General features: G+C 37.8%; 2 protein-coding genes across 2 annotated transcripts in view; both read left to right on the top strand.

Moving 5' to 3' along the window:
- LOC135800201 (protein artichoke) overlaps nucleotides 1–19,064 on the top strand; it is a 50,188-nt gene that overhangs the window by 18,018 nt on the left and 13,106 nt on the right. The window contains exon 2 of the mRNA XM_065313363.1: nucleotides 7,919–7,990. The gene's annotated coding sequence lies outside the window, so the exon portion shown is untranslated. The remainder of the gene's footprint in view (nucleotides 1–7,918; nucleotides 7,991–19,064) is intronic.
- Nucleotides 2,492–4,306, top strand: LOC135800202 (sialin-like). The gene is made up of 4 exons (XM_065313364.1): nucleotides 2,492–2,665; nucleotides 2,728–3,450; nucleotides 3,502–4,034; nucleotides 4,089–4,306. The coding sequence occupies exons 1-4, from the start codon at nucleotides 2,554–2,556 to the stop codon at nucleotides 4,275–4,277; spliced, it is 1,557 nt and encodes a 518-aa protein (XP_065169436.1). The 5' UTR covers nucleotides 2,492–2,553; the 3' UTR covers nucleotides 4,278–4,306.

The following is a 19,064-nucleotide window of genomic DNA, read 5'->3' as shown; positions in this document are numbered from 1 at the left end:
TGGCGTGTGAGAGATGGAGATGAACCTGAGCGATAAAAAAAGCCATTCGTTGCGCCGGAAAGGGTGCGAGCCGAGTGCCGGCCAATTTCGTTTCGGGCATTTCAGACAATCCACCCCCAAACACACACACCCATATCACCACATGCACACAATCACAACGAAAAAGTCTAGCAGTGGAAAAAATGCGTCGGGGACGCGCGGGGTGAAGTTCATTCAATCGTGTGTAACCTTTATTGCCCGGCGTAATTTACTAAGCCATATTTCACACCCCCTCCCAAGTCCGATGGGGATTCAACTTTCTCACACCCAGTTAAAAATAAAAATAAAATAGCCAACATCTACTGATGGACTTTCAACGTCAACTGATTATGCATGGTTTTTGTCCGAAATATAAAATGTTAAGTTTGCAACACTGCAAAAATATAAATATTTGATTTTCGCTAGTTGTTTGCTTTAATAAACATTTTTGAGTGAGGTATGAACAATTCAAATATACATATTACTTGGTCTGTTGTAAGCTTTATTTCGTAGTTTTAGTTGGATTTTTAATTTTTTTCGTAACTGCAGTCATTCGTTTCAAATTTTTTCAGTGTGTTTATTACATATCCGGTGTTGTCTGCTGTTGGACTTTATTAAACTCGTTCAGAAATTTAATTTAGCCGTTGAACTTTTATATTTCTCTGGATGACACGTCGCATCGTGTAAAAAGGGATTTCGGAGGCTTTCCAGAGCTTTCGCGTTTCATTTTGATACCTTGTGTCTCTGACTCTTATGTCTGAAGACGACTTCATTTGCTTCCTTGTGATGAAAAATGCAACACAAGCATAATATATTTTTGAGACTATAAATAGCAAAATTTAGAATCATAAAATGGTTTGAATAAAACATCGATAAGATGTTTGTCTCATCAACAGAATATTCGAACAAATAAATATCTATTATGTTCATTCTCCATTCTTTACTCTCTCGGAGGTCTGTAACTATCGAAAGCACAATACGCGCGCAAGCTTAAGGTCTTTTTTAGTTTTCTTCAAGCCTTTTGCTTTTCTGTGCAGTTCCTTGTTGGCAATCGTTCTCCACGTTTCTTGACTTTGATTAATTCTTCCCATTGCGATGGCGCAGCATGGCAGAGCATCATTTTTCAAGCTACTGTATGTGGTCATCACATACCTAACCTACCCTTCCAACTTCTCTACAAAGCAGTCGCTAGTATATAGGTTAGCAGATATTCACATTCGAACTCGCACTGTCCACGCCTTAGCAATGTTGGACTTGATGCTGATGTTCCATGTTAAAAATAAAAATGTTTAGCAAAAGAAAAGATCCGCCCTTAGACGTGGTCAGCTTTCACATGTGATTCTGCCACGCGTAGTAGGTTTGAGTTGAGTGATGAAAAGAAAATCCGCTTTTGTTCACTGTAATAGCCTTCACATCCGCCGCCACCCCCTCAACTCCATGCGGACTATGGCAGAAGGAATGAGTGTGGAATCGAGTTTCCATTGAACTTCGAAGCGTCTCTCAAGGATCAGACGTAAAGAACAGAAAATGTGTTCAATGTTCTCGGTCGTCCATTGCTTCTCCCTGCCAAGATAATAAATACACGCAACAGAACGTTCACACCTTTGTCGGTGTGCTGAGAGCACAAAATGCGGAATAACTATCAGTTTCGAGAAATATGCAGCCAGCAGAAACGTGTTCAAAACGCGTATAACATTCGTTTGTCTTACCCAACCAGTTTGTGGTGGTCCTTTGTAAAAGGGTCTGCAATGATGTAAGATCAAAGTGCGTTCATTTCAGTGAAGTGGTGCATATCGATACATTGGAGCTTTCGTTTATTGCATTTTGTTGAATTATTTTCTGCACAGTGCACAAAAATTCATTGGTTTTATATGGTAGTTAGGTTTGTTCCACCTTTTGACCAGGCTTTTATATGCCAACTTGAAACGAGGTTAGAAACGGATATAAATATAAATAAATTTCCGATAAAATCTACGACGGCCGCTATAAATATGTATTAAAGTTTTGTGACCTTTTTGTACATGTTCCCCGTTTTTTTTTCAGCCACTTATTTGTGGTTTCTCACCCGTGCGCATAAGCGTTGTTTACGATTGTAGCGTTCTCAGATTTTTTGGTTTTTACGTTTTTCTTTTATATTTTCGTACTCACAATCAGTTTTGCGAGGAGTGTCGGCGAAGACTCTCAAACGCGCTCTACCTTTTTTTTCTGCGGACGGAATTCGGCAGCGTGGCCCACGAATGGCCATAAATATTGATTCCATTGAATTCAATTTGTGGAAAAACGGCAGCTGGGCGCAGACGTTAAAACCCTTCGTGCAGCTTGGAATTTCCAAAGTTTTCTATTGTAATGCACGTTCATTACTGGAACCAACCACAGTACAGCAAAACGGAAAAGAAAAGAAATAAAACCAAATTCTTAAGATTTTTATACAAAAGTTCCTAGTTTGTTTGAAACAAAATAAATTAATAGACAGTTAATGACACAATGCCAATTCATTATATATCAATATTTTTTAGATAAATTTTACGTGAAAAAATGCCGCCTAAAGATGATAACCGTAGTAACATCAGCGGGACTGAAACTATCGAATTCCTTCGCTGCATTCCCGTCAATTTATACTGTCATTGTTTACGATGTGTCTGCTGTGGTAAGCAAGTGTTAGCAAACATGATAGGGTAATATCTCCAAATGATCTATTTTGTATTATAGGTCGAGCGACGACACATCGTTTGGTCATGGTACTTCTCATAATGACTGGGATTATCCTCTGTTATACTCATAGAGTATGTTTAAGTCTAGCAATCACCGAAATGACTATTCCAGTAAATCGCACTAAGGCCGATGTGGCTAACTCGTGCCCAATGCCAACATCCGGTATAGATCGACCTGTGATCATGGACATCGAAGGTGGAAAGTTTCACTGGGACGAACAAACTCAGAGCTTACTCCTTGGATCGTTTTATATCGGTTATCTGCTGACTAACATACCAGCCGGATATCTTTGTGATAGGTTTGGTGCCAAGTGGGTTGTCACTATTGGTTGTTTTATTTCGAGCGTGTGCACTTTAGCAATACCACCAATGACTATTTACACTTCATGGCATTTTGTTGTTGGGTTACGAGTGTTGACCGGGTTTGGCCAAGCACCTATTTATCCAGGTGCTACTCTGTTGATGGCACGATGGATACCAGATGCTGAACGCGCGTTAGTAGGTGGTGTGGTATTGTCCTCGCTCAGCATCGGTACTATAGTGGGAAACATTCCAACTGCTTTTATTTTGGAAAATATGAAATCTTGGGTGTGGGTGTTTTATATCTATGGTATTGCTGGGATTGTCTTTTGTGTTTTGTTTACTATATTTGTCTATTCAAGTCCACAAGTTCATCCTTATATTACAGACGAAGAGTATGAGTATTTACAAGTGCGAATTGGTAATATTACACCAATTTTGAAATATTTTTAATACTAAAGTTGGATTTTAGCCGTTGGGGAAAAACACAAAGTCCCTTGGAAAGCTATATTATCAGATTGGACTGTGTGGGGTTGTATCATCTGCCAGTTTGGAAATGATTATACCCTTTTCACGGTTATCACCAACTTTCCTAAATATTTAAATGACGTTTTAAAGTTTACATCAAAGCAGGCTGGTTTACTTGTGTGCATTCCACAAGTTGCCCTGTTTGTTGGATCTGTTACTTTCGGTACCATCACAGATGCTATGGTAGTCCATTGCCGGGTGAAGAAAGTAACAGTAAGAGTAATTAACACATTCATGGCAACCATGGTACCAACTGTTTTACTCCTTGTTTGTTGTAAATTGCGTTGTAATCGCATTGGTGCCATCTCGGCAATCACCTGCGGCATGATTACCAAATCCATGTTCTATGGAGGCCTAAAAGTGAGCATTATCGATATTACTAAACACCACACTGGCCTTGTGGCGGCGATTGTAAACGCCGCTGGTGGAGTTGCTGGATTTATTGCACCATACACGATTGGAAATGTGGCATCTGAGGTTTTGACTTAACTTATCAACTGTCTAGATATTAAATATTCATACTAATTACAGAATACCTTTGAACAATGGGATCTTGTTGCTTACATAAGTCTCGGTATCTCTGTGGTAAGCATCATTCCCTACGCGTTATTTTGTAAAGCCGAACGTAAAATTTGGGACCATCACGATAACGTTCCTGAACCGGAAGAGGGCGAGAAAACTGGATGCATAAAAATTTTTTCATGTGTGAATCGACATTGATAAAATATACACTTTAACGTTTTAAGTTACTCAAGGGTCGTTGTAATCATTTCTGACATTTTCACGCGAGTTGTTTCAGTGTTGTTGCGGTGTTTACTAGTTGATTAACAGTGAAGAAGAGAGCGGAAGTGCCATAATCCGTAACGGCGGCTGATGGAAGTTAGGCACACCTATTAAAACACTTTCTAATCCGCTTGCCACATGCGAGTTAATGACTGTCAACAAGCGCGCTCTAGTATGACGACAAGACAAACATAGTGCTCGTAATCGGATAGCTTATTTGTATAATATAAAGGATAGTTACAATATTCCAATAATCGAACGAAAACGAAGACCAAGAGATCCTCTACAACCGGAATATCCGTATAACCTTCCAAAGCCTTAGAAAATGCCCTAAAATGCCCAATATAAATGCCCTATATAAAATACATTAATTAATTCAGGAAATCTTTTATACTACCGGTAAAAAATTAGTATTAATTTAAAAATTTGAAAACATAGTGCAGAGGGTGCCATGTAGGTAGGTGTATTCCAAATAAATTCATTTACGTAGAATTTCTTGCGTTCATACTGTAGTTATATGACGCGCTGCAATTTTTGTTTTAAATTATTTTTTGTTGAATAACGACCAAATTTTTTCTTTTTAATTACTTTCGCTTGAATTTAAATTTGAATATCGAAACTACAACAAAACCCTGCCTTAACAATCAAAAATTTCAGTTTTTAAAATGCGACGATCTCGGATACTAAAGGGATTAATAAAATAAAAACTTGGATAGAATATGCAAAATATCATATTTCTATCTATTCATAAATGAAAAAGTGCAAAGAGATCTGCTCTTGTCAGTTTCGGACTCGGATTGTGATTTTTTTTTAAATATCTATAATGTATTATAATAATTTCACAATAAAATTGCGTTTTTTGATAATTAATAATACAAACTTGCGTTTTTTAATATTATGTAAGAGTACGACTGACAGTTTAATGAGAGGTTGTTATAGTTATTAAAATTTAATAGTAGGACTACGTAGAGAGGCTTTTAATTGACATATTCAAAGAACTATTGAGTTATTAGCACTAAGGGTTTACCGTTTTGATGTTTTTAGGTGCAGCGTGTACGCTGTAGTCTTTAATTTAGAGTTTTAATATTGAGGTTATCTGTGAGGTTAAATTTTATAATGTATCCAGGGTCATGTAAAGTTATGCCTGATTTGTTTGGCTTATTAATATCAAGTAGGTTCTGCGCAAGCGTTTGTCGGTGTACCTCGTTATTATCGTTTTGGTGCGCTTTTCATGGTCGACGAATTAAAAGCTTGTGTTCGGAGCTCGCACAATGCGCGAGTTCCGCCGGAATCGGGCGCTTCGGCCATTTTATTAATATCTCGCGTGTTCGATTTGTTTCACGTGCGCCTCGCATTAAATGCGAGACGATAATAAAGAGAAAACGAGCTATCGCATTATGGCGAATTTCGCTGGGAACACAATCAAATTTTGTCGAATGCACAAATAAGCAAATATACAGGATGTTTAGGTAAACACATTTTAAACTTGTGTCAACTCGTTTATGAATTTTTAAACATGAGAATTGATGATGTAATTATACAATATTTAGAATGCCAAAATATGATCGATGAATATTAGTGGCAATGGCCCGAACATATTTTTGCGAATTAGCACTCAAAAGTATAAAATTGGACATTCGATTGTTGTTGAATTGATGCCATTTATAGGCGACCAATGAAATAAAAACCGTTTGTGTCTTTATTCGCTGTACCCTCTTGTATTATCAAAGTATAAAATAACCATATCCTGGCAAGTTACACGTCGCGTCGCTCACATTGTACGGCATATTACAATTCGGTGTCGACCTACATATTTTATTATTCCTACGACATGGACTAGGCCACGGCCTATTTGCAGATGGCGCACGAATGTATGAATATGTATAGGTAACTACCTACTTGCTCACACGCGAAACAGACACGCAAAAACCAACTAGATTACTGTACCACAAACATACTGTATGTATTGTTTTATTACCAACCAGCACCGTGCAATCCGCATAACATACATAATGATGATTGATCGGATGCGATTTGCGCATTTTGGCGAAATCGTTGTCTGATTATAGCGAATAAACCGATACCCAAACCAAACTCACTTTAAAATGCTAGTAAAAATTTTAGTACGCTTCGTATTTGCACATGCGCGAAAATTTAAGAAAAAAATAATTTTCGAAAATAAATCTTGTTTATTAGACATTTCTTGAGCTGTTTTGCTGTTTCTGTGGGCGCCCATTTATATCATGGGATTTACACATTTTGTCTCGCAAAAAGCCGTTGCACATGCACATCGCGGGAAATATTTAAGACTGCAATTTATTTAGCGTTTAGTCTCGGCCGCTCGTTTGCCACCGTCCCCCATACTCCCTGTCACCGCCCGCCGCATTACAAGCGCTTTTCACGCCAGCGCACTCGGAAACACATCGTGAACGGGGACGATTACATCGCATCTCACAAACGACGACAATTTTATACGTAGCGCTCGTTTTTGGCAGTTTAATGTTTGAAAAATGGGCGGAAAGAGAAAAATTCGGCCAGCAGTCAAGACAAACACAAACGTTGGCGACGGCGTGCAAGTTGGACAACACAATTTTCTTTAGATTTAACAATTGCTTGGCATACATTGTATTCTTGGTTGCATACAATATTGGTGCTTGTGTAAATGTATAAATTGAATAGTAACAGAAAAACAGATCGACTTCAATGCAAATAAACGCAAATTTTGGATTTGTTTAAATTACATGAATAAAAAACGAAGCGTATGTGAATACAATCAGAGAAAATATGAATAAATTTCGAAACGAAAACAAATGCAGGCGGTTTTATCCGAAGTAACGTGCACAAACACTAATAATTGCAATAAACCAACATGTGCAACGAGTGTATTTTCATTTTTTGTTTGCAGCCTGTACGTGTAGTTACCATTAATCTATTTTTACCTTGTTTTTGCAAATAAATAATATTTATACAAATATTTATATTTATGAGGCGCTTATGTGCTTTTTTATTTCTATGCCTGAATATGATTATGTTATTGTTGATGGATAGGATTGAATAAAGAAAGATTATGACCAATATACAATAGTTATATAACTATATTATAGCGTTTTTGGAAAAGCATTATCTCGGCTTTTCGAGCTTTCCTTGTTTCGGCTCGTTAGCGCAAGATTATTTACACTTCTCTTCTTTTCGCGCGCGGTTGGCGCGTTCGTTTTTCGTTTGTTTCATTCTCACACTTCGAGCTTTTTATCGCCTTCGATGCGCGTTTATTTTTTTTGCTGGCCGCATTCCGGTCGGACCGCAATGAGCTTTCAGGCTTTTTCCCCGCTCGACCGAGAACCCCCGCTTGGGGTTGGTGTGTATTAAGTTTGCGGTTATAGCTTGGGAAGCCGCCATCCGGGCGAGAGCTTTCGACGGTTTCGTTGGCAGTAGGAATGAGGAACGCTTATCCGCATTTATGACGGCTCTCTCACATTATAGCCGGAATATTATAATTTTTTTCTTCGTTTTCGAGTTTATATCCTATTTCACGACGTTGCATAGATGAATTTCAGTTAACGAATGTTTGTATTTTCCAGATACGTTGTTGTATGAAATTCAGCACTGCACGCCGATAGAGGGCGACACAACGTAGAATGGACCCATTTGAGGTGAGTTGTATTTTTATTAAAAAATAATTTATGGTGTAACACGGAACAATATTATTCTCATATAAATTCACGCCGAAGAGCATAATGTGACAGCGCAATTGCACACTGTTTCGTCGTGCTCACCGCCAAACTTTCCAGCGGCGAGGCGATAAATTCACAGCTCGAAGACGTCTACTTTCGAACAGACCAAAACCGAACTGAACAGGACTCACGCGATAGTTCATAAATCCTCGGTTTCTACTTTTAAACTTTTATATAAATTCAAAAACATTACAAGTTAAATAATATAAAACGATATAAAAGTTAACTTTACCATTATTAATATCATGTGGGAGATGTATAGTGAGTAATTAATTACGATTTAAAAGCATAATATGAATATGAATTCGAAAAAATGAGGCTTGAACAGAACTGCGTGAATTGCAAAACGCGAAATAAAATCTTTTGAATGTTTGAACATTCTGTCATCAGATGTGCGCGCAAAACTATAAATTCATAGTTTATACATGAAGTTGAACAGTTCACGGTTTGCCGTTGAGCAAACGCGGCAAACGGTTCATAAATCTTTGGCAAAATTGTGGTTTTGTCTCACCGTGCGGCTGAAACTACGCCATGATGTGAAACAAACTATCTTGTTTGCTAAATTTCTCAACAGATGGCGCTAACAGCATCTACAAATGGCGATAAATATAATTTTTATTTATATTGTGGTTCTTTTTTTACTGAAATATTTTTCTGTAACGTGTTGTCTTGCTGGTTTACTTTCGAGAAGCGCGATGCGTAATAAATCTCTCGTGCCTTTTGCGTTATTTACGGCAGTTCCATGTATTATGGATGATCGCGCGAGTGCTCGTTGCGCTTTCGTGTTCACACCGCCCCTGCTTGCCTTCTTCTCACTTTGCCTCTATCTTTTTGTATAACAGCGCAGTCCTCCCCTGAGTAAACTATTGAATACGCGCTGGAAATCAGCATAACGTATGCAGCCCACCTTACGATACACATCAGCGCGAACCTGCAGTGGAATGCCTAACATAGTAGGAACTAAAAAGACAAAAGTGTGAAATGTGAAAACGTTTTGTTTTTAGGATTGGGATTTTCCAGCGTTACGGGAGCAAGCAAAATAATATATTGCGCCATTACGGGCGAATCGAAAATATTGTAAAGATGAATGTTGAACAATCTGAAACGATGACGATTCATAATGGTTTGTGCTGGAAATGCAAACTCAGCGAAATGCAAAGATTCACGTTGTTTCTTTCTTTTGTTTAAGCTGCAAAACAAATGCGTCAAAATGGCGAAATGATGCAGGTGCGTTTTATGAAGCAGCACGCATCTGCTAACACTTTTTTGTTTCTTTTAATGGTCGTTTAACTTTTTGCTACCCGTCGCGCGACGCGCAAAGAGCAATGTTGTTTCGAGATTAATGGAGAGGAATTATGGACGGCGCGCAAAAATTATGTTATAACAACGTTTGCTTCGCGGAGCGTGCTTGGCGATTAATTAAAAACCATTTATTACCACTGGAAACAAAAGCGCAACGTCGCAGTTTTGAAGCAAATTCTTTTGCAGAAATAACATTTACTAAGAAATTAATTTAAGTAAATTGGTTTGTTATAAATGATCGGTGATTTGATTTAATGCAGAGCGTAATGTCAACTCGCAGCTATTGATTAAACGCCTTGGAGCGTAAGAGTTTATACTGGAATGGGGATGACATGAAGCGGTTAATGTGCCACGCTTAAATGAATCCCTCACTGGCGACTGCACATCGGCCGGACGACATCTCAATCATTCATCAAACTGGTCCTCTCGAACGCAGCGTGAATTCGAACGAGTAGCTAAAAAACTCGACCGCGCCATGTGTCACACGCGTGCATGTTTGGTTGCCTATCACTTGCCGGATGGACGCCTGCTGTGATTTATTAAAGATTTAAAATTCGAAAAAGTCAAGTCTACTCAATGCCACTCAAGTGCGTTTCGGGCACTTTTTTTTACCGTAAAACTGCCGCATCAGGATGCGAGAGATGTCAGAATGTTGATGCGTTGAAATGTTGGATGTGGGAAATGCGAAAGACGGAAGATACATCCGAGTTGTTTGACTTGTTCGATTCGGGCCGAGTTCGACAAGCCACTTACACGTCCGTGCATATCATATGCGGGGGCGCGGTTGCCGGGGGTGGATGGGGCCGTGAACAAAACGGGAAGCGAGAACATCAGCGAACACATCACTTAGCCTCATCGCATCGCATCGTTTCGATTCGGGATCGGATGGCAAACATCCCGACATCCCGCACATCTACTCCATCCCGAACAACCGCAGCACACGTGGCGCACAAGTCAAACATAAATTTGCATTTACTGCTTTTCCCGTGCGCCGCGGTGGCGGTTCAGGGTCGGAAAGTGGCGCGCATCCGGAATGCGTACGAATCGATCATGTAAGGGACGTTTGTGAGTCTCATTTAAAAGCAGGTCGATGTTTGGATTTTTGACGCACAAACTTTAACATAACATTTTACTTTTTTTAAATTGACTGTTTATTTAAAACTTTCGTAAAGATGTTTTCAGCTTAGAAAACTTTTTTGTTTTTCTTATTTTTCGTTTATTTTTTTGCTATGTTTGACTTGCCACTTGCCAGCGGTGTTTTTTTCAAGCTACCAACTTGAGAGTTGATAACGAAGGCATCGGCGAGCAAACAGCACATAAATTATAAACTTTTTAATTTTCGCCTTGCGCGCGCGAATCCTCGACGTCATCTTTGCGTATTTTCCACCTTAAAGCTTGGCTATTCCAATATTCACATCTAGAATATTTTCATTTGGTCCCAGCTTTTGCAGCAATTTATCTGACCGAATTGTTTTTCTCGCATTTTTTGCTTCTACTAAATTTGCAGTCAAAAGCAAACATTTCATTTGAAAAATGATTAAAGAGTGTGCCGTAGGTAGAAGTATCTACAACGTGCACTTGTAGTAATTACATAATGTACTTTTAAGTGAGCACTTGATTTACGAGTGCTGAAAGCGCAAACTCCTCTCAAGATATAAATTATACTCACACCTATAACACAAAAACTAAAAAATTACATTTAGGTTAACTTGTAAAAGATGAAAGCGTACATTCATCTTGTAACAAAATTTAAAGTCTTAACTCATACGATCGTACATTGTTGTTTTCTGTTTGATTCTCTATTATGAGTTTATTTCCAAAGAGATTTCACGTTTGCCAAGATTTCCTACCGTTTTGCGTGGTGCTTTGAGCAGTTCGACGTTTATTCAGTCTTGATAATTGAAAGCTTTGAACAATATAACATTATGGAACATTAGCGCACGTTGATAACAATGAGTCTGAGTCGTTTGAATGTATGAGGACGTGCGTTAGAGATTACCGAAGAACGACGGAAGTGGCACGCGACGCAAGCTTCCAACTCACGCCGGAAGGCACCCGCCTTGGTTAATCTCGCGGGAATCTTTAGCGAGGTGCTCCGATATCACTCCTCCACCTGCGAATTAACCAGCGTGGAAACCATGCGTTCAAGTCGTGTACGAAGTTACCTAGGTTGGAAATAAGGAAACCTTTTGTCTCTCGGAACTTCCCTTAAGACTTCAAACCTTCGTACGAGTTTCCCTCGCCTCGCCGGTGTAGGCAGATTGAAGGTGTCCCATTCTACTAATTCGCGTTCACGCATTCGAGATAATTAGAGAATTTACATTATGTTATGTGTGTTGTTGCGCTAATGCCTTCCGGCGAAAATTCAAAATCTAGAATTCCAAATTAAGACAAAAACGTGTGCGTGTAAGAGGAGGGTAACAGTAGAAGAAAATGTGTGTGTGTAGGTGAGTGTGGGTGTGTGAGAACATCGGAAATTAGCTCAACCGATTGCGTTAGGCATTCGTTTGCGCAAACGAGCGGCAATTCAAATAGTGCGCTCCAAATTGAAAAAGTTTTATGATTTCGCTCGCCAAGTGCGACGAGCGCGTTAATGATGTTCGAGGCAAATCGAAAACTGTTTGCTTTACGGCTATCAAAACAATGTCTGAAATTAATTAACACGCTTTCGAGTTAGTACAAAAACACATTTTTCCAGCACTTACAGAATATTACTCATGGAATTAATTTTATATTTGCAACAAAAAGAATTATTTATTATATAAAATATGAAAATATAATCATATGTAAGCAATCTTTCATGATATATGTATATAATTCCATGTTTTTTGAGTATCAAAGGATAAACTTGGGAATAAGAGGTTTTCTGGTCGTCCCCTATTAATGCTGGTCTCATCTGAAAAAATAAGACGCCGCGCTGTGCGTCCTTGGGTACCTTTATACCCATTTGCAACCCAAACATATTTCATAAATTCTTTTTGATTTCGGCGCGTTTATCTGCTTTTCATCTGCGCTGCAAAAGCAGATATTTATTCTGTGGTGGCGGTGGCGCGGGCGGCGAGGGACCGTCGAAGGAGCTAATCCCGACCAGCCGGGACCTCACCGCATAAAATATGAAGCAGCTAATCTTTTATTACGCCCTGGAGTCAACTACCAAATTTCGCAATTTCATCTCGTCCCATAGAGACGGCAGCGATTTTTAGATAAAACGCAATTGAACAAAAAGTCAAATAAACTAAATTACATACAATTTATTTCCGTAAATTTAAACACCGAGTGTTAACCGAAAGTTATTTTTATGTATTGTGGTTAATGTTTGTTAGATAAGTTTCTGTTTAGTACACAATAAGGCAGTAAATATTAGCCGAAACGCAGGAAGAAGTCAAGTTTTGCGCGGCAAACGCGGAAAAGTTGTGCGTACTGGTTTGTAGCTTGTTGCGTCTTGCGAAGTCGTCTCTGAAGTTCGAAGACCGCAAGCGTGAAGAAACTGTTTTGTGCCATCGCGCAGCGTTAGCAAGTCGCTTGCTCTTCGTCAAGTTAACAACTCGTGTACATTACCAGACGCGGCCGCAACGCCAGGATGAGACAAAACAAGAACACGGGTTTTGTAAGTTGTAGACTACTGAAGTTGAGCAGGACGCCGAAGAACTGTTTGAGAGGGATGGTAATAAAATGCCCGTGGGGATTGGCCATGTTTACAATGTTTCCAACATGTTCGTTTAACATTCAGCGTGAGGGTGGGGTGTACAACCTAGGGTTGTTGAAGTTTTTTGGACTTTTCAAGAGTTCTCTGAATGGTTCCCGTGAGAGGTGTGACTTGCGGTGAAAGGAGTGAGGTCTGTCTTGAAAAACGTGTCAATAAATATAAATTATTTGGGGTAGTAAATTGATTTGCTATGCAATTTATTGTATATTATACACACACGGAATTTTGCATATTTTGCTAGGCGATATGCAAAATAAATTCGAAACCGAAATTTGCACGGCTGCGGCGACCAGCACGTTGCGCATATTTTATAAATATTTATGCGTTAGAAGAGTCTAATTCGCCCTCGCCCTCAGTCGAAAATTTCCGCAAACGTGTTTCGAGTTGGCTGCTTTCAAATCCGGCTTCACTTTTGACTCCCTCTTGTTGGCAAATTTAGCATTTTGAGCACAAAATGCGCAAACGTTTATCTAGTTTGTCCTGTGCAATATTGCTTCAACGGGGATAATAAAGATATAAATATGAATTTATTTATATTTATCTCTGCATGTATTTTGTTTCCGAGTTATTTTGAATATAACCTATTTTTTGTTATACGTTTATTGCGAATATTTCCATTCTCGGAATGCTCGAAATACCCAAACTGTCTTGTTTTCTTTTTGGCAGGATATTTAGGTATATTTTAGGCAACACGTTTGATAGCGTGAAATCTGAAAATGGCAAAAAATGCAAAAACGAACACCCGGCGCACTAAACAAAAAAAAACACACACCGCCGAACGGAAAGTGGAACAAAACGCCGCGCGCGAAAAAAAACCGCGCTCGCGGAAAAAGCTGACAAATGTAGGGTTGTAATTGTGATTTATTTTCTACACTACCCACGCTTCAAAACTGGCCCCAAAACACATGGAGGCTTTTTTAGGCTGCAGCGTTAAAAAGAAAAAAAAATTGATTGAGAGAAACACAATGACATTTAGGCAGCAACGCCGGGAAATTCAATAATGTCACACTTTTTGGTGTGAATATAATTTTTTAGCCTTCTCAATTTTGGCCAAAATGAAATTGTTGATATATTGTGCACCAAAAACGGAAAGTGGTGTTTGGTAGGTATTTGATTTAACTTTTCAGTCAACGCTGAATCAGTAATTTTTTCAAACAAAACTTTTGGTAGTTTTGTTTTGGAAAATGTGTTCACTCCATCTGTTTACCGAGCACAAGTCTATGTCAAACCTATATCAGCTGCGCCGACGTGCTGATAACAATCTGTAACAATCGTAGGCTTTGTTCATCGATTCAAAGAAAGCCTACGGATTGCTGTGAAACTCCAGGAGGTTTTGGAAAAGCACCGCTTGCAATACTAGTCGTACTAATGTCTTTGTTTACGAAACTACAAGCATGGCAGCGAAAAACGATTGCTCTTTGTTTTTCTTCGACGTGAGTTAATGATTTATGTAGCGACCCGACGATAAGTTCGAGGTAATACGTATTCGCCGATAGTTAATTAACTACTGTTTTGGCAACGATATAATAAAAATAATTCGTTTTAGATAACAGAAAAAAACATAGTAAATTTGTAATGTATCTAGCTAAAAAAGTACAACTTTTAAACTGGATGTATTTCATCCAAAAACGAATAAAACTACTTGTAATTAAACGGTTAAATTTATTTAAAATTCATTAACAGTTTAGTATATACGTTCTATCTTTAAAGTTTTATAGTTTTTCTTTGTTTTTTGGTATACTTTTCACGTTTGAAAGATGGCAAGTAACGAAAACGAAAGAAAAAGCTCTTGGAAAGATAAATATGAGCACTTTGCCTAGTCCTGAAGCGAACCGATGTATCGCTAAATAGAAAATCCCTGGAGCAGCATGGCCAAGAAATATCCGACCGACAGAACGGAAGGAAAAATGAAAGCAAACGACCAAAGACGAAACGGTGTCGAGTGAACAATTTTTCATCATTACACTCTTTCATCGCTAAAACACCAAAATACACAATTAATTTAAGCACCAAATTTAAATATTTTTTAAATGCTGCAATAGCAATTTTAGGGTAATTTTATTTCGGTGCCTTATGGGAAGCTAAACCAAGACGTAAAATGAAGTAAATCTCACATTAAGGCAGCAGGCGAAAGGATCACGCACCGTGACGCTATACCGCCGCCGTGGGAGAGCGTCGAGACGACCCTAATTAAGCGCGCGAAGGAATTTGTAACGTCTTACGTTACAAATGCGGTCGCCCGACGCTAAATTAACTGCGGACGTTTGCCCGGCGCCTTCACATTAATACTTGCGTGCGTTTCTAAAACACCTCGACATTTACGCATCCGTGGCATGAATCATTAGCGCTTAAAGCTAGAATTTAAGCAACAAACAAAAAACTGAGTGTCGCAAAAACTGCCATCGTGTAAATAATTTATGCAGGGTTGCATGACTGGCTGCAGTATGCTAATGGCAAAATTGCATGTTGTTTTTGTTTGCTTATAATTTGGCAGAGTTTACAGTTTGGGGATTTTTTGTTGCTAGTTTAGAAACTGGTTTTTTATAGGTTGCATTTTAAATGCGACTGTATATTGAGTAGAAGTTAGACATTAATACTAGAAATGCTGAACATTTGCGAGCTTACCACAAAAGGCAATAACGCAAAATAACTCGACGGGTTGGTTTCCATTTGTGATGCGAATGAGCGCAATAACGTCGTCGTTTTAAATGACATCATTAACATTGGCAATTCTTGGTGTAAGCCACAAAAAACAAAAATTAACAATTTTACAGTCCGTCTCCGCGAAAATAAAATTCCTTTACTACAGTTTTAACGTAATTAAAGTCGTAATAAAGCAGAGAGAACCTGAATACGCTCACCAAAATTTACACATAGGTATATAAAGAATAATATAAAATGGCTTAAAAGAATCATATAATTTCAACGTCATAAATTTTGAGTACGTGTATTTAAATAAAGAAAAAAATCTATGAAATTTTTATAGATTTCTATAAAAGCCTCTTGAATTTCGAGAGATATTGCACGTTTTGAATAATGAAATACTAAAAAAATTGTTCTACATATTGCGATATTGTCAGACGCGCTTGTAAAACGAGAAGTGCGACATGACCCTGTGGGGGCGGCGGCTAGCAAAGAAGGGATACGTGCGCAGTGCGCATACCGGCGCCTCCACCAAAGGCATGAGAGCGTAAAGAATAAATTTGAATTTGCGGCAAATTTATGTGACGGCCGCGGGACGGTTAACTTCGAAAAAAATGAAAATGTTACAATATCATACTGCTGTTATCCTTTACTCAAAAACCACTACATACAGTGGGTGTATAGATAAAATTTGCTTTCAAATAAAGTTTTATTTTGCTCATTTTAATTAAATTTGTAACTATTGAAAACATATTATTATGAAAACAAAACGTTATTTTGAATATATTTATTCAAATAAAAACAATTGTCATAAAATACAAATTAAATTGCCTTTTGTGCAAATTAAATTTGTATATTATTATTTTGTTTGTTAATTAAAAAAGTTTTGTCATTTTGATTTTTAAAAAATGTTTAGAATTCAACCAAGTACAAATATAATTTATGTAATTGATTATTTCAAATGAAATTCATTATGTTCTTAATTAATTCTGCGTATCTGCACCTAGCATACTTCTGTCGTACAAACTCAGCCACGGCAAAATAAAACAAACACAAAGTTGTGGCGGTAAAAAATTACTTCAACCTTTATAACAAATAGCGAGAGCTAGATTTTTTTCCATATGTGCAAGCAAATTTTGTTAAAACCAGCTTGAAAATATGCACAATTTGTTCAAATACAATTTTTTTTGTTTACACTGCATGGAAATTGCTGGAAACTCTACTGTACCGCATTTATGTTTAAACGTTTTTATACAATGTTTTCTTAACTTCTCGAGGAAGTTGTGCACTTTGAAATTTTCTACAAGTACTAGTATTTTTTACTAAAATGTGCACGTAGAAATATTTCGATTATTTGCGTAGTTACTATCGAAAGTATTTCCTTTGAAATTGAAGATAAATATGTAAGAAGTAATTTAGTTGAAACAATTTGATAAGTTTAAAAATATAAGTGCGTAAAGTATTGAAAATTGAATACAAGTTTTAATAAATGTAGTGGCTGCACTAATGCACATACTCACGAGCAGAAGCACTTAGAGAGTCGTTTATGAATTTTCCGGTTTTCTACCTACATTTATTCGCTTGCCCAGTTGGGTAAAACAAAGTTAGTGCCCTTTTAGTGCTTTTCAACATTAAAATTTTTATAACGCCTACGTGATTTGCTTTTTCGGGGTTAAAATCATTATTTTCGTTTATAATATAAAGTTGTTTATTTTAGCATGAAAATAAGTGTGAATTATAACCGGTTTTAACGTGCTTAAACAAAACACAAACCGCAATCTGTTCAGTGTCTTTGACATCCTTTGCTTGCGACACAAAAGGAGTGCAAAGAAAAGATGAAAATGTAAAGCAACCGCGCAAAAAGGTTGTTAAAGACAAACTTTTTCTTTTCGACCGCAACGACCTCTCAAACTTGCGCGGCGTTTTTTGAACAATGCCCAACAAAGCGACAAAGCGCGCTGGAAAGAATGAAAAACCGAGGGGGACCTGGCGCTCCGAAAACTTGCAACCGTAATGCCTACAAATTATTGTCGTTTGTCGCTGATGTACGACCACGGCGCCTCTACCCTTAGGTATATTTGCGGTTGTAGGGCGGTCGGAAGGTCGTGATCGTTACGCACGACTCAGTCTGAACTCTCGTTTATAAATTGAAAAAGTTGATAAAATGTTAAAGCTTGATGTTTTATTAAATTTCCGAACACATTTCTATGTGTTACTTTCATTGAAAAAGAAAAATTTAAAGTGGTGACAGTAGTATATTTTGACAAATTATAAAAATATTTTGAAAGCCTGTTAAAAGCTCTTAAGACATGGTTGACACTCCAAACAGTATCGTTTACATTTTTAGGCCGGAAACAGCGACATGCTGTCGAAGCCGGGACGATGATAAATCATGCCCGGCACGTTTTCAATCAATTCGCGCTAAGAACATAATGTTTTCCTTTTTGCGATCAATTTTTTTTTACCCTTGCAAACATTTACACAGCAATGTGTTTTTTTATATCTCGGTTTGCGTGTTTGTCGAAGCTTTCAATATCAATTTTGTTTGTGATTAATGTCAGCCGCAAGTTCCGCATTCAGCAATTTCGTGTGGGGGCAAAGTTTGCGAGACGTCGAATGAATTTATTTATTCGTCTGCAGATGGACGACATCAAAGTTTTTGCTTTGAGCGCAGTTTAGCGTCGAAAGTTTGCAACTTTGGAAATCATGACGAGGCGATGTTTGTTATTGGCAAGGGTGAAATTCAAATGAGGGAGGTTATTACGCGTAATTTTGTTGATTTTCCAACGCCTTACAATGACGCACTGACGCAATATTAGATCTAATCATACAGGGTATTTCAAATTATTTTTTCTATGAAAAGATGGTTTCAAAGCACATTAGTGTACATTTAGTATTTTCATTTCTTTTCTGTTTTACAGAAAATAGACTTCACTTGAATGCACTTCAAAGTTTTATTTTGCCTGGTTTCTGAGATTAATACCTATTTTATTACCCGCTTCTGTCATCCAAAACGCGATGGTATTAATCTCTGAATCTCCACAAAACTAAGCGCTTCTGAACTTCGAAACAACTTTTCAGTAATTAGTTAAAATAAATAAAAAATAATAACAATTTTTATTACAATTTTTAACATTTACATCTTTTATTAAATCTGATTTCTCTATAGTAGTATCAGAGTATTAAACAACCTTGTTTCGACATATTAGCATATTACGCTTATAAGATTAGGCAAGGGTCAGTATAATCTAATTTCACTTAGTGGCATACACTGCAGTCACTGCTTTCATATATCCTGGGTATCCAGGGTATCCTTGCATATTGCCAAAATGTCAAAAACAA

The sequence above is a fragment of the Atheta coriaria genome, unplaced genomic scaffold (genome assembly GCF_025399875.1).
Source record: "Atheta coriaria isolate IRGN ID8LTWV9N9 unplaced genomic scaffold, Caltech_Dcor_3.1 hic_scaffold_10_pilon, whole genome shotgun sequence".
NCBI lineage: Eukaryota > Metazoa > Arthropoda > Insecta > Coleoptera > Staphylinidae > Dalotia > Dalotia coriaria.
Note: the sequence above shows the minus strand (reverse complement) of the source record. Positions and strands in the feature narration are given on the sequence as shown.

Excerpts from the sequence above, each read along its gene's own strand:
- LOC135800202 (XM_065313364.1), top strand. The coding sequence starts at position 2,554 with ATGCCGCCTAAAGATGATAACCGTAGTAACATCAGCGGGACTGAAACT. Across the intron at positions 2,666-2,727 it reads TTTACGATGTGTCTGCTGTG|GTCGAGCGACGACACATCGT; the intron begins GTAAGCAAGTGT and ends TTTGTATTATAG. Across the intron at positions 4,035-4,088 it reads TTGGAAATGTGGCATCTGAG|AATACCTTTGAACAATGGGA; the intron begins GTTTTGACTTAA and ends TACTAATTACAG.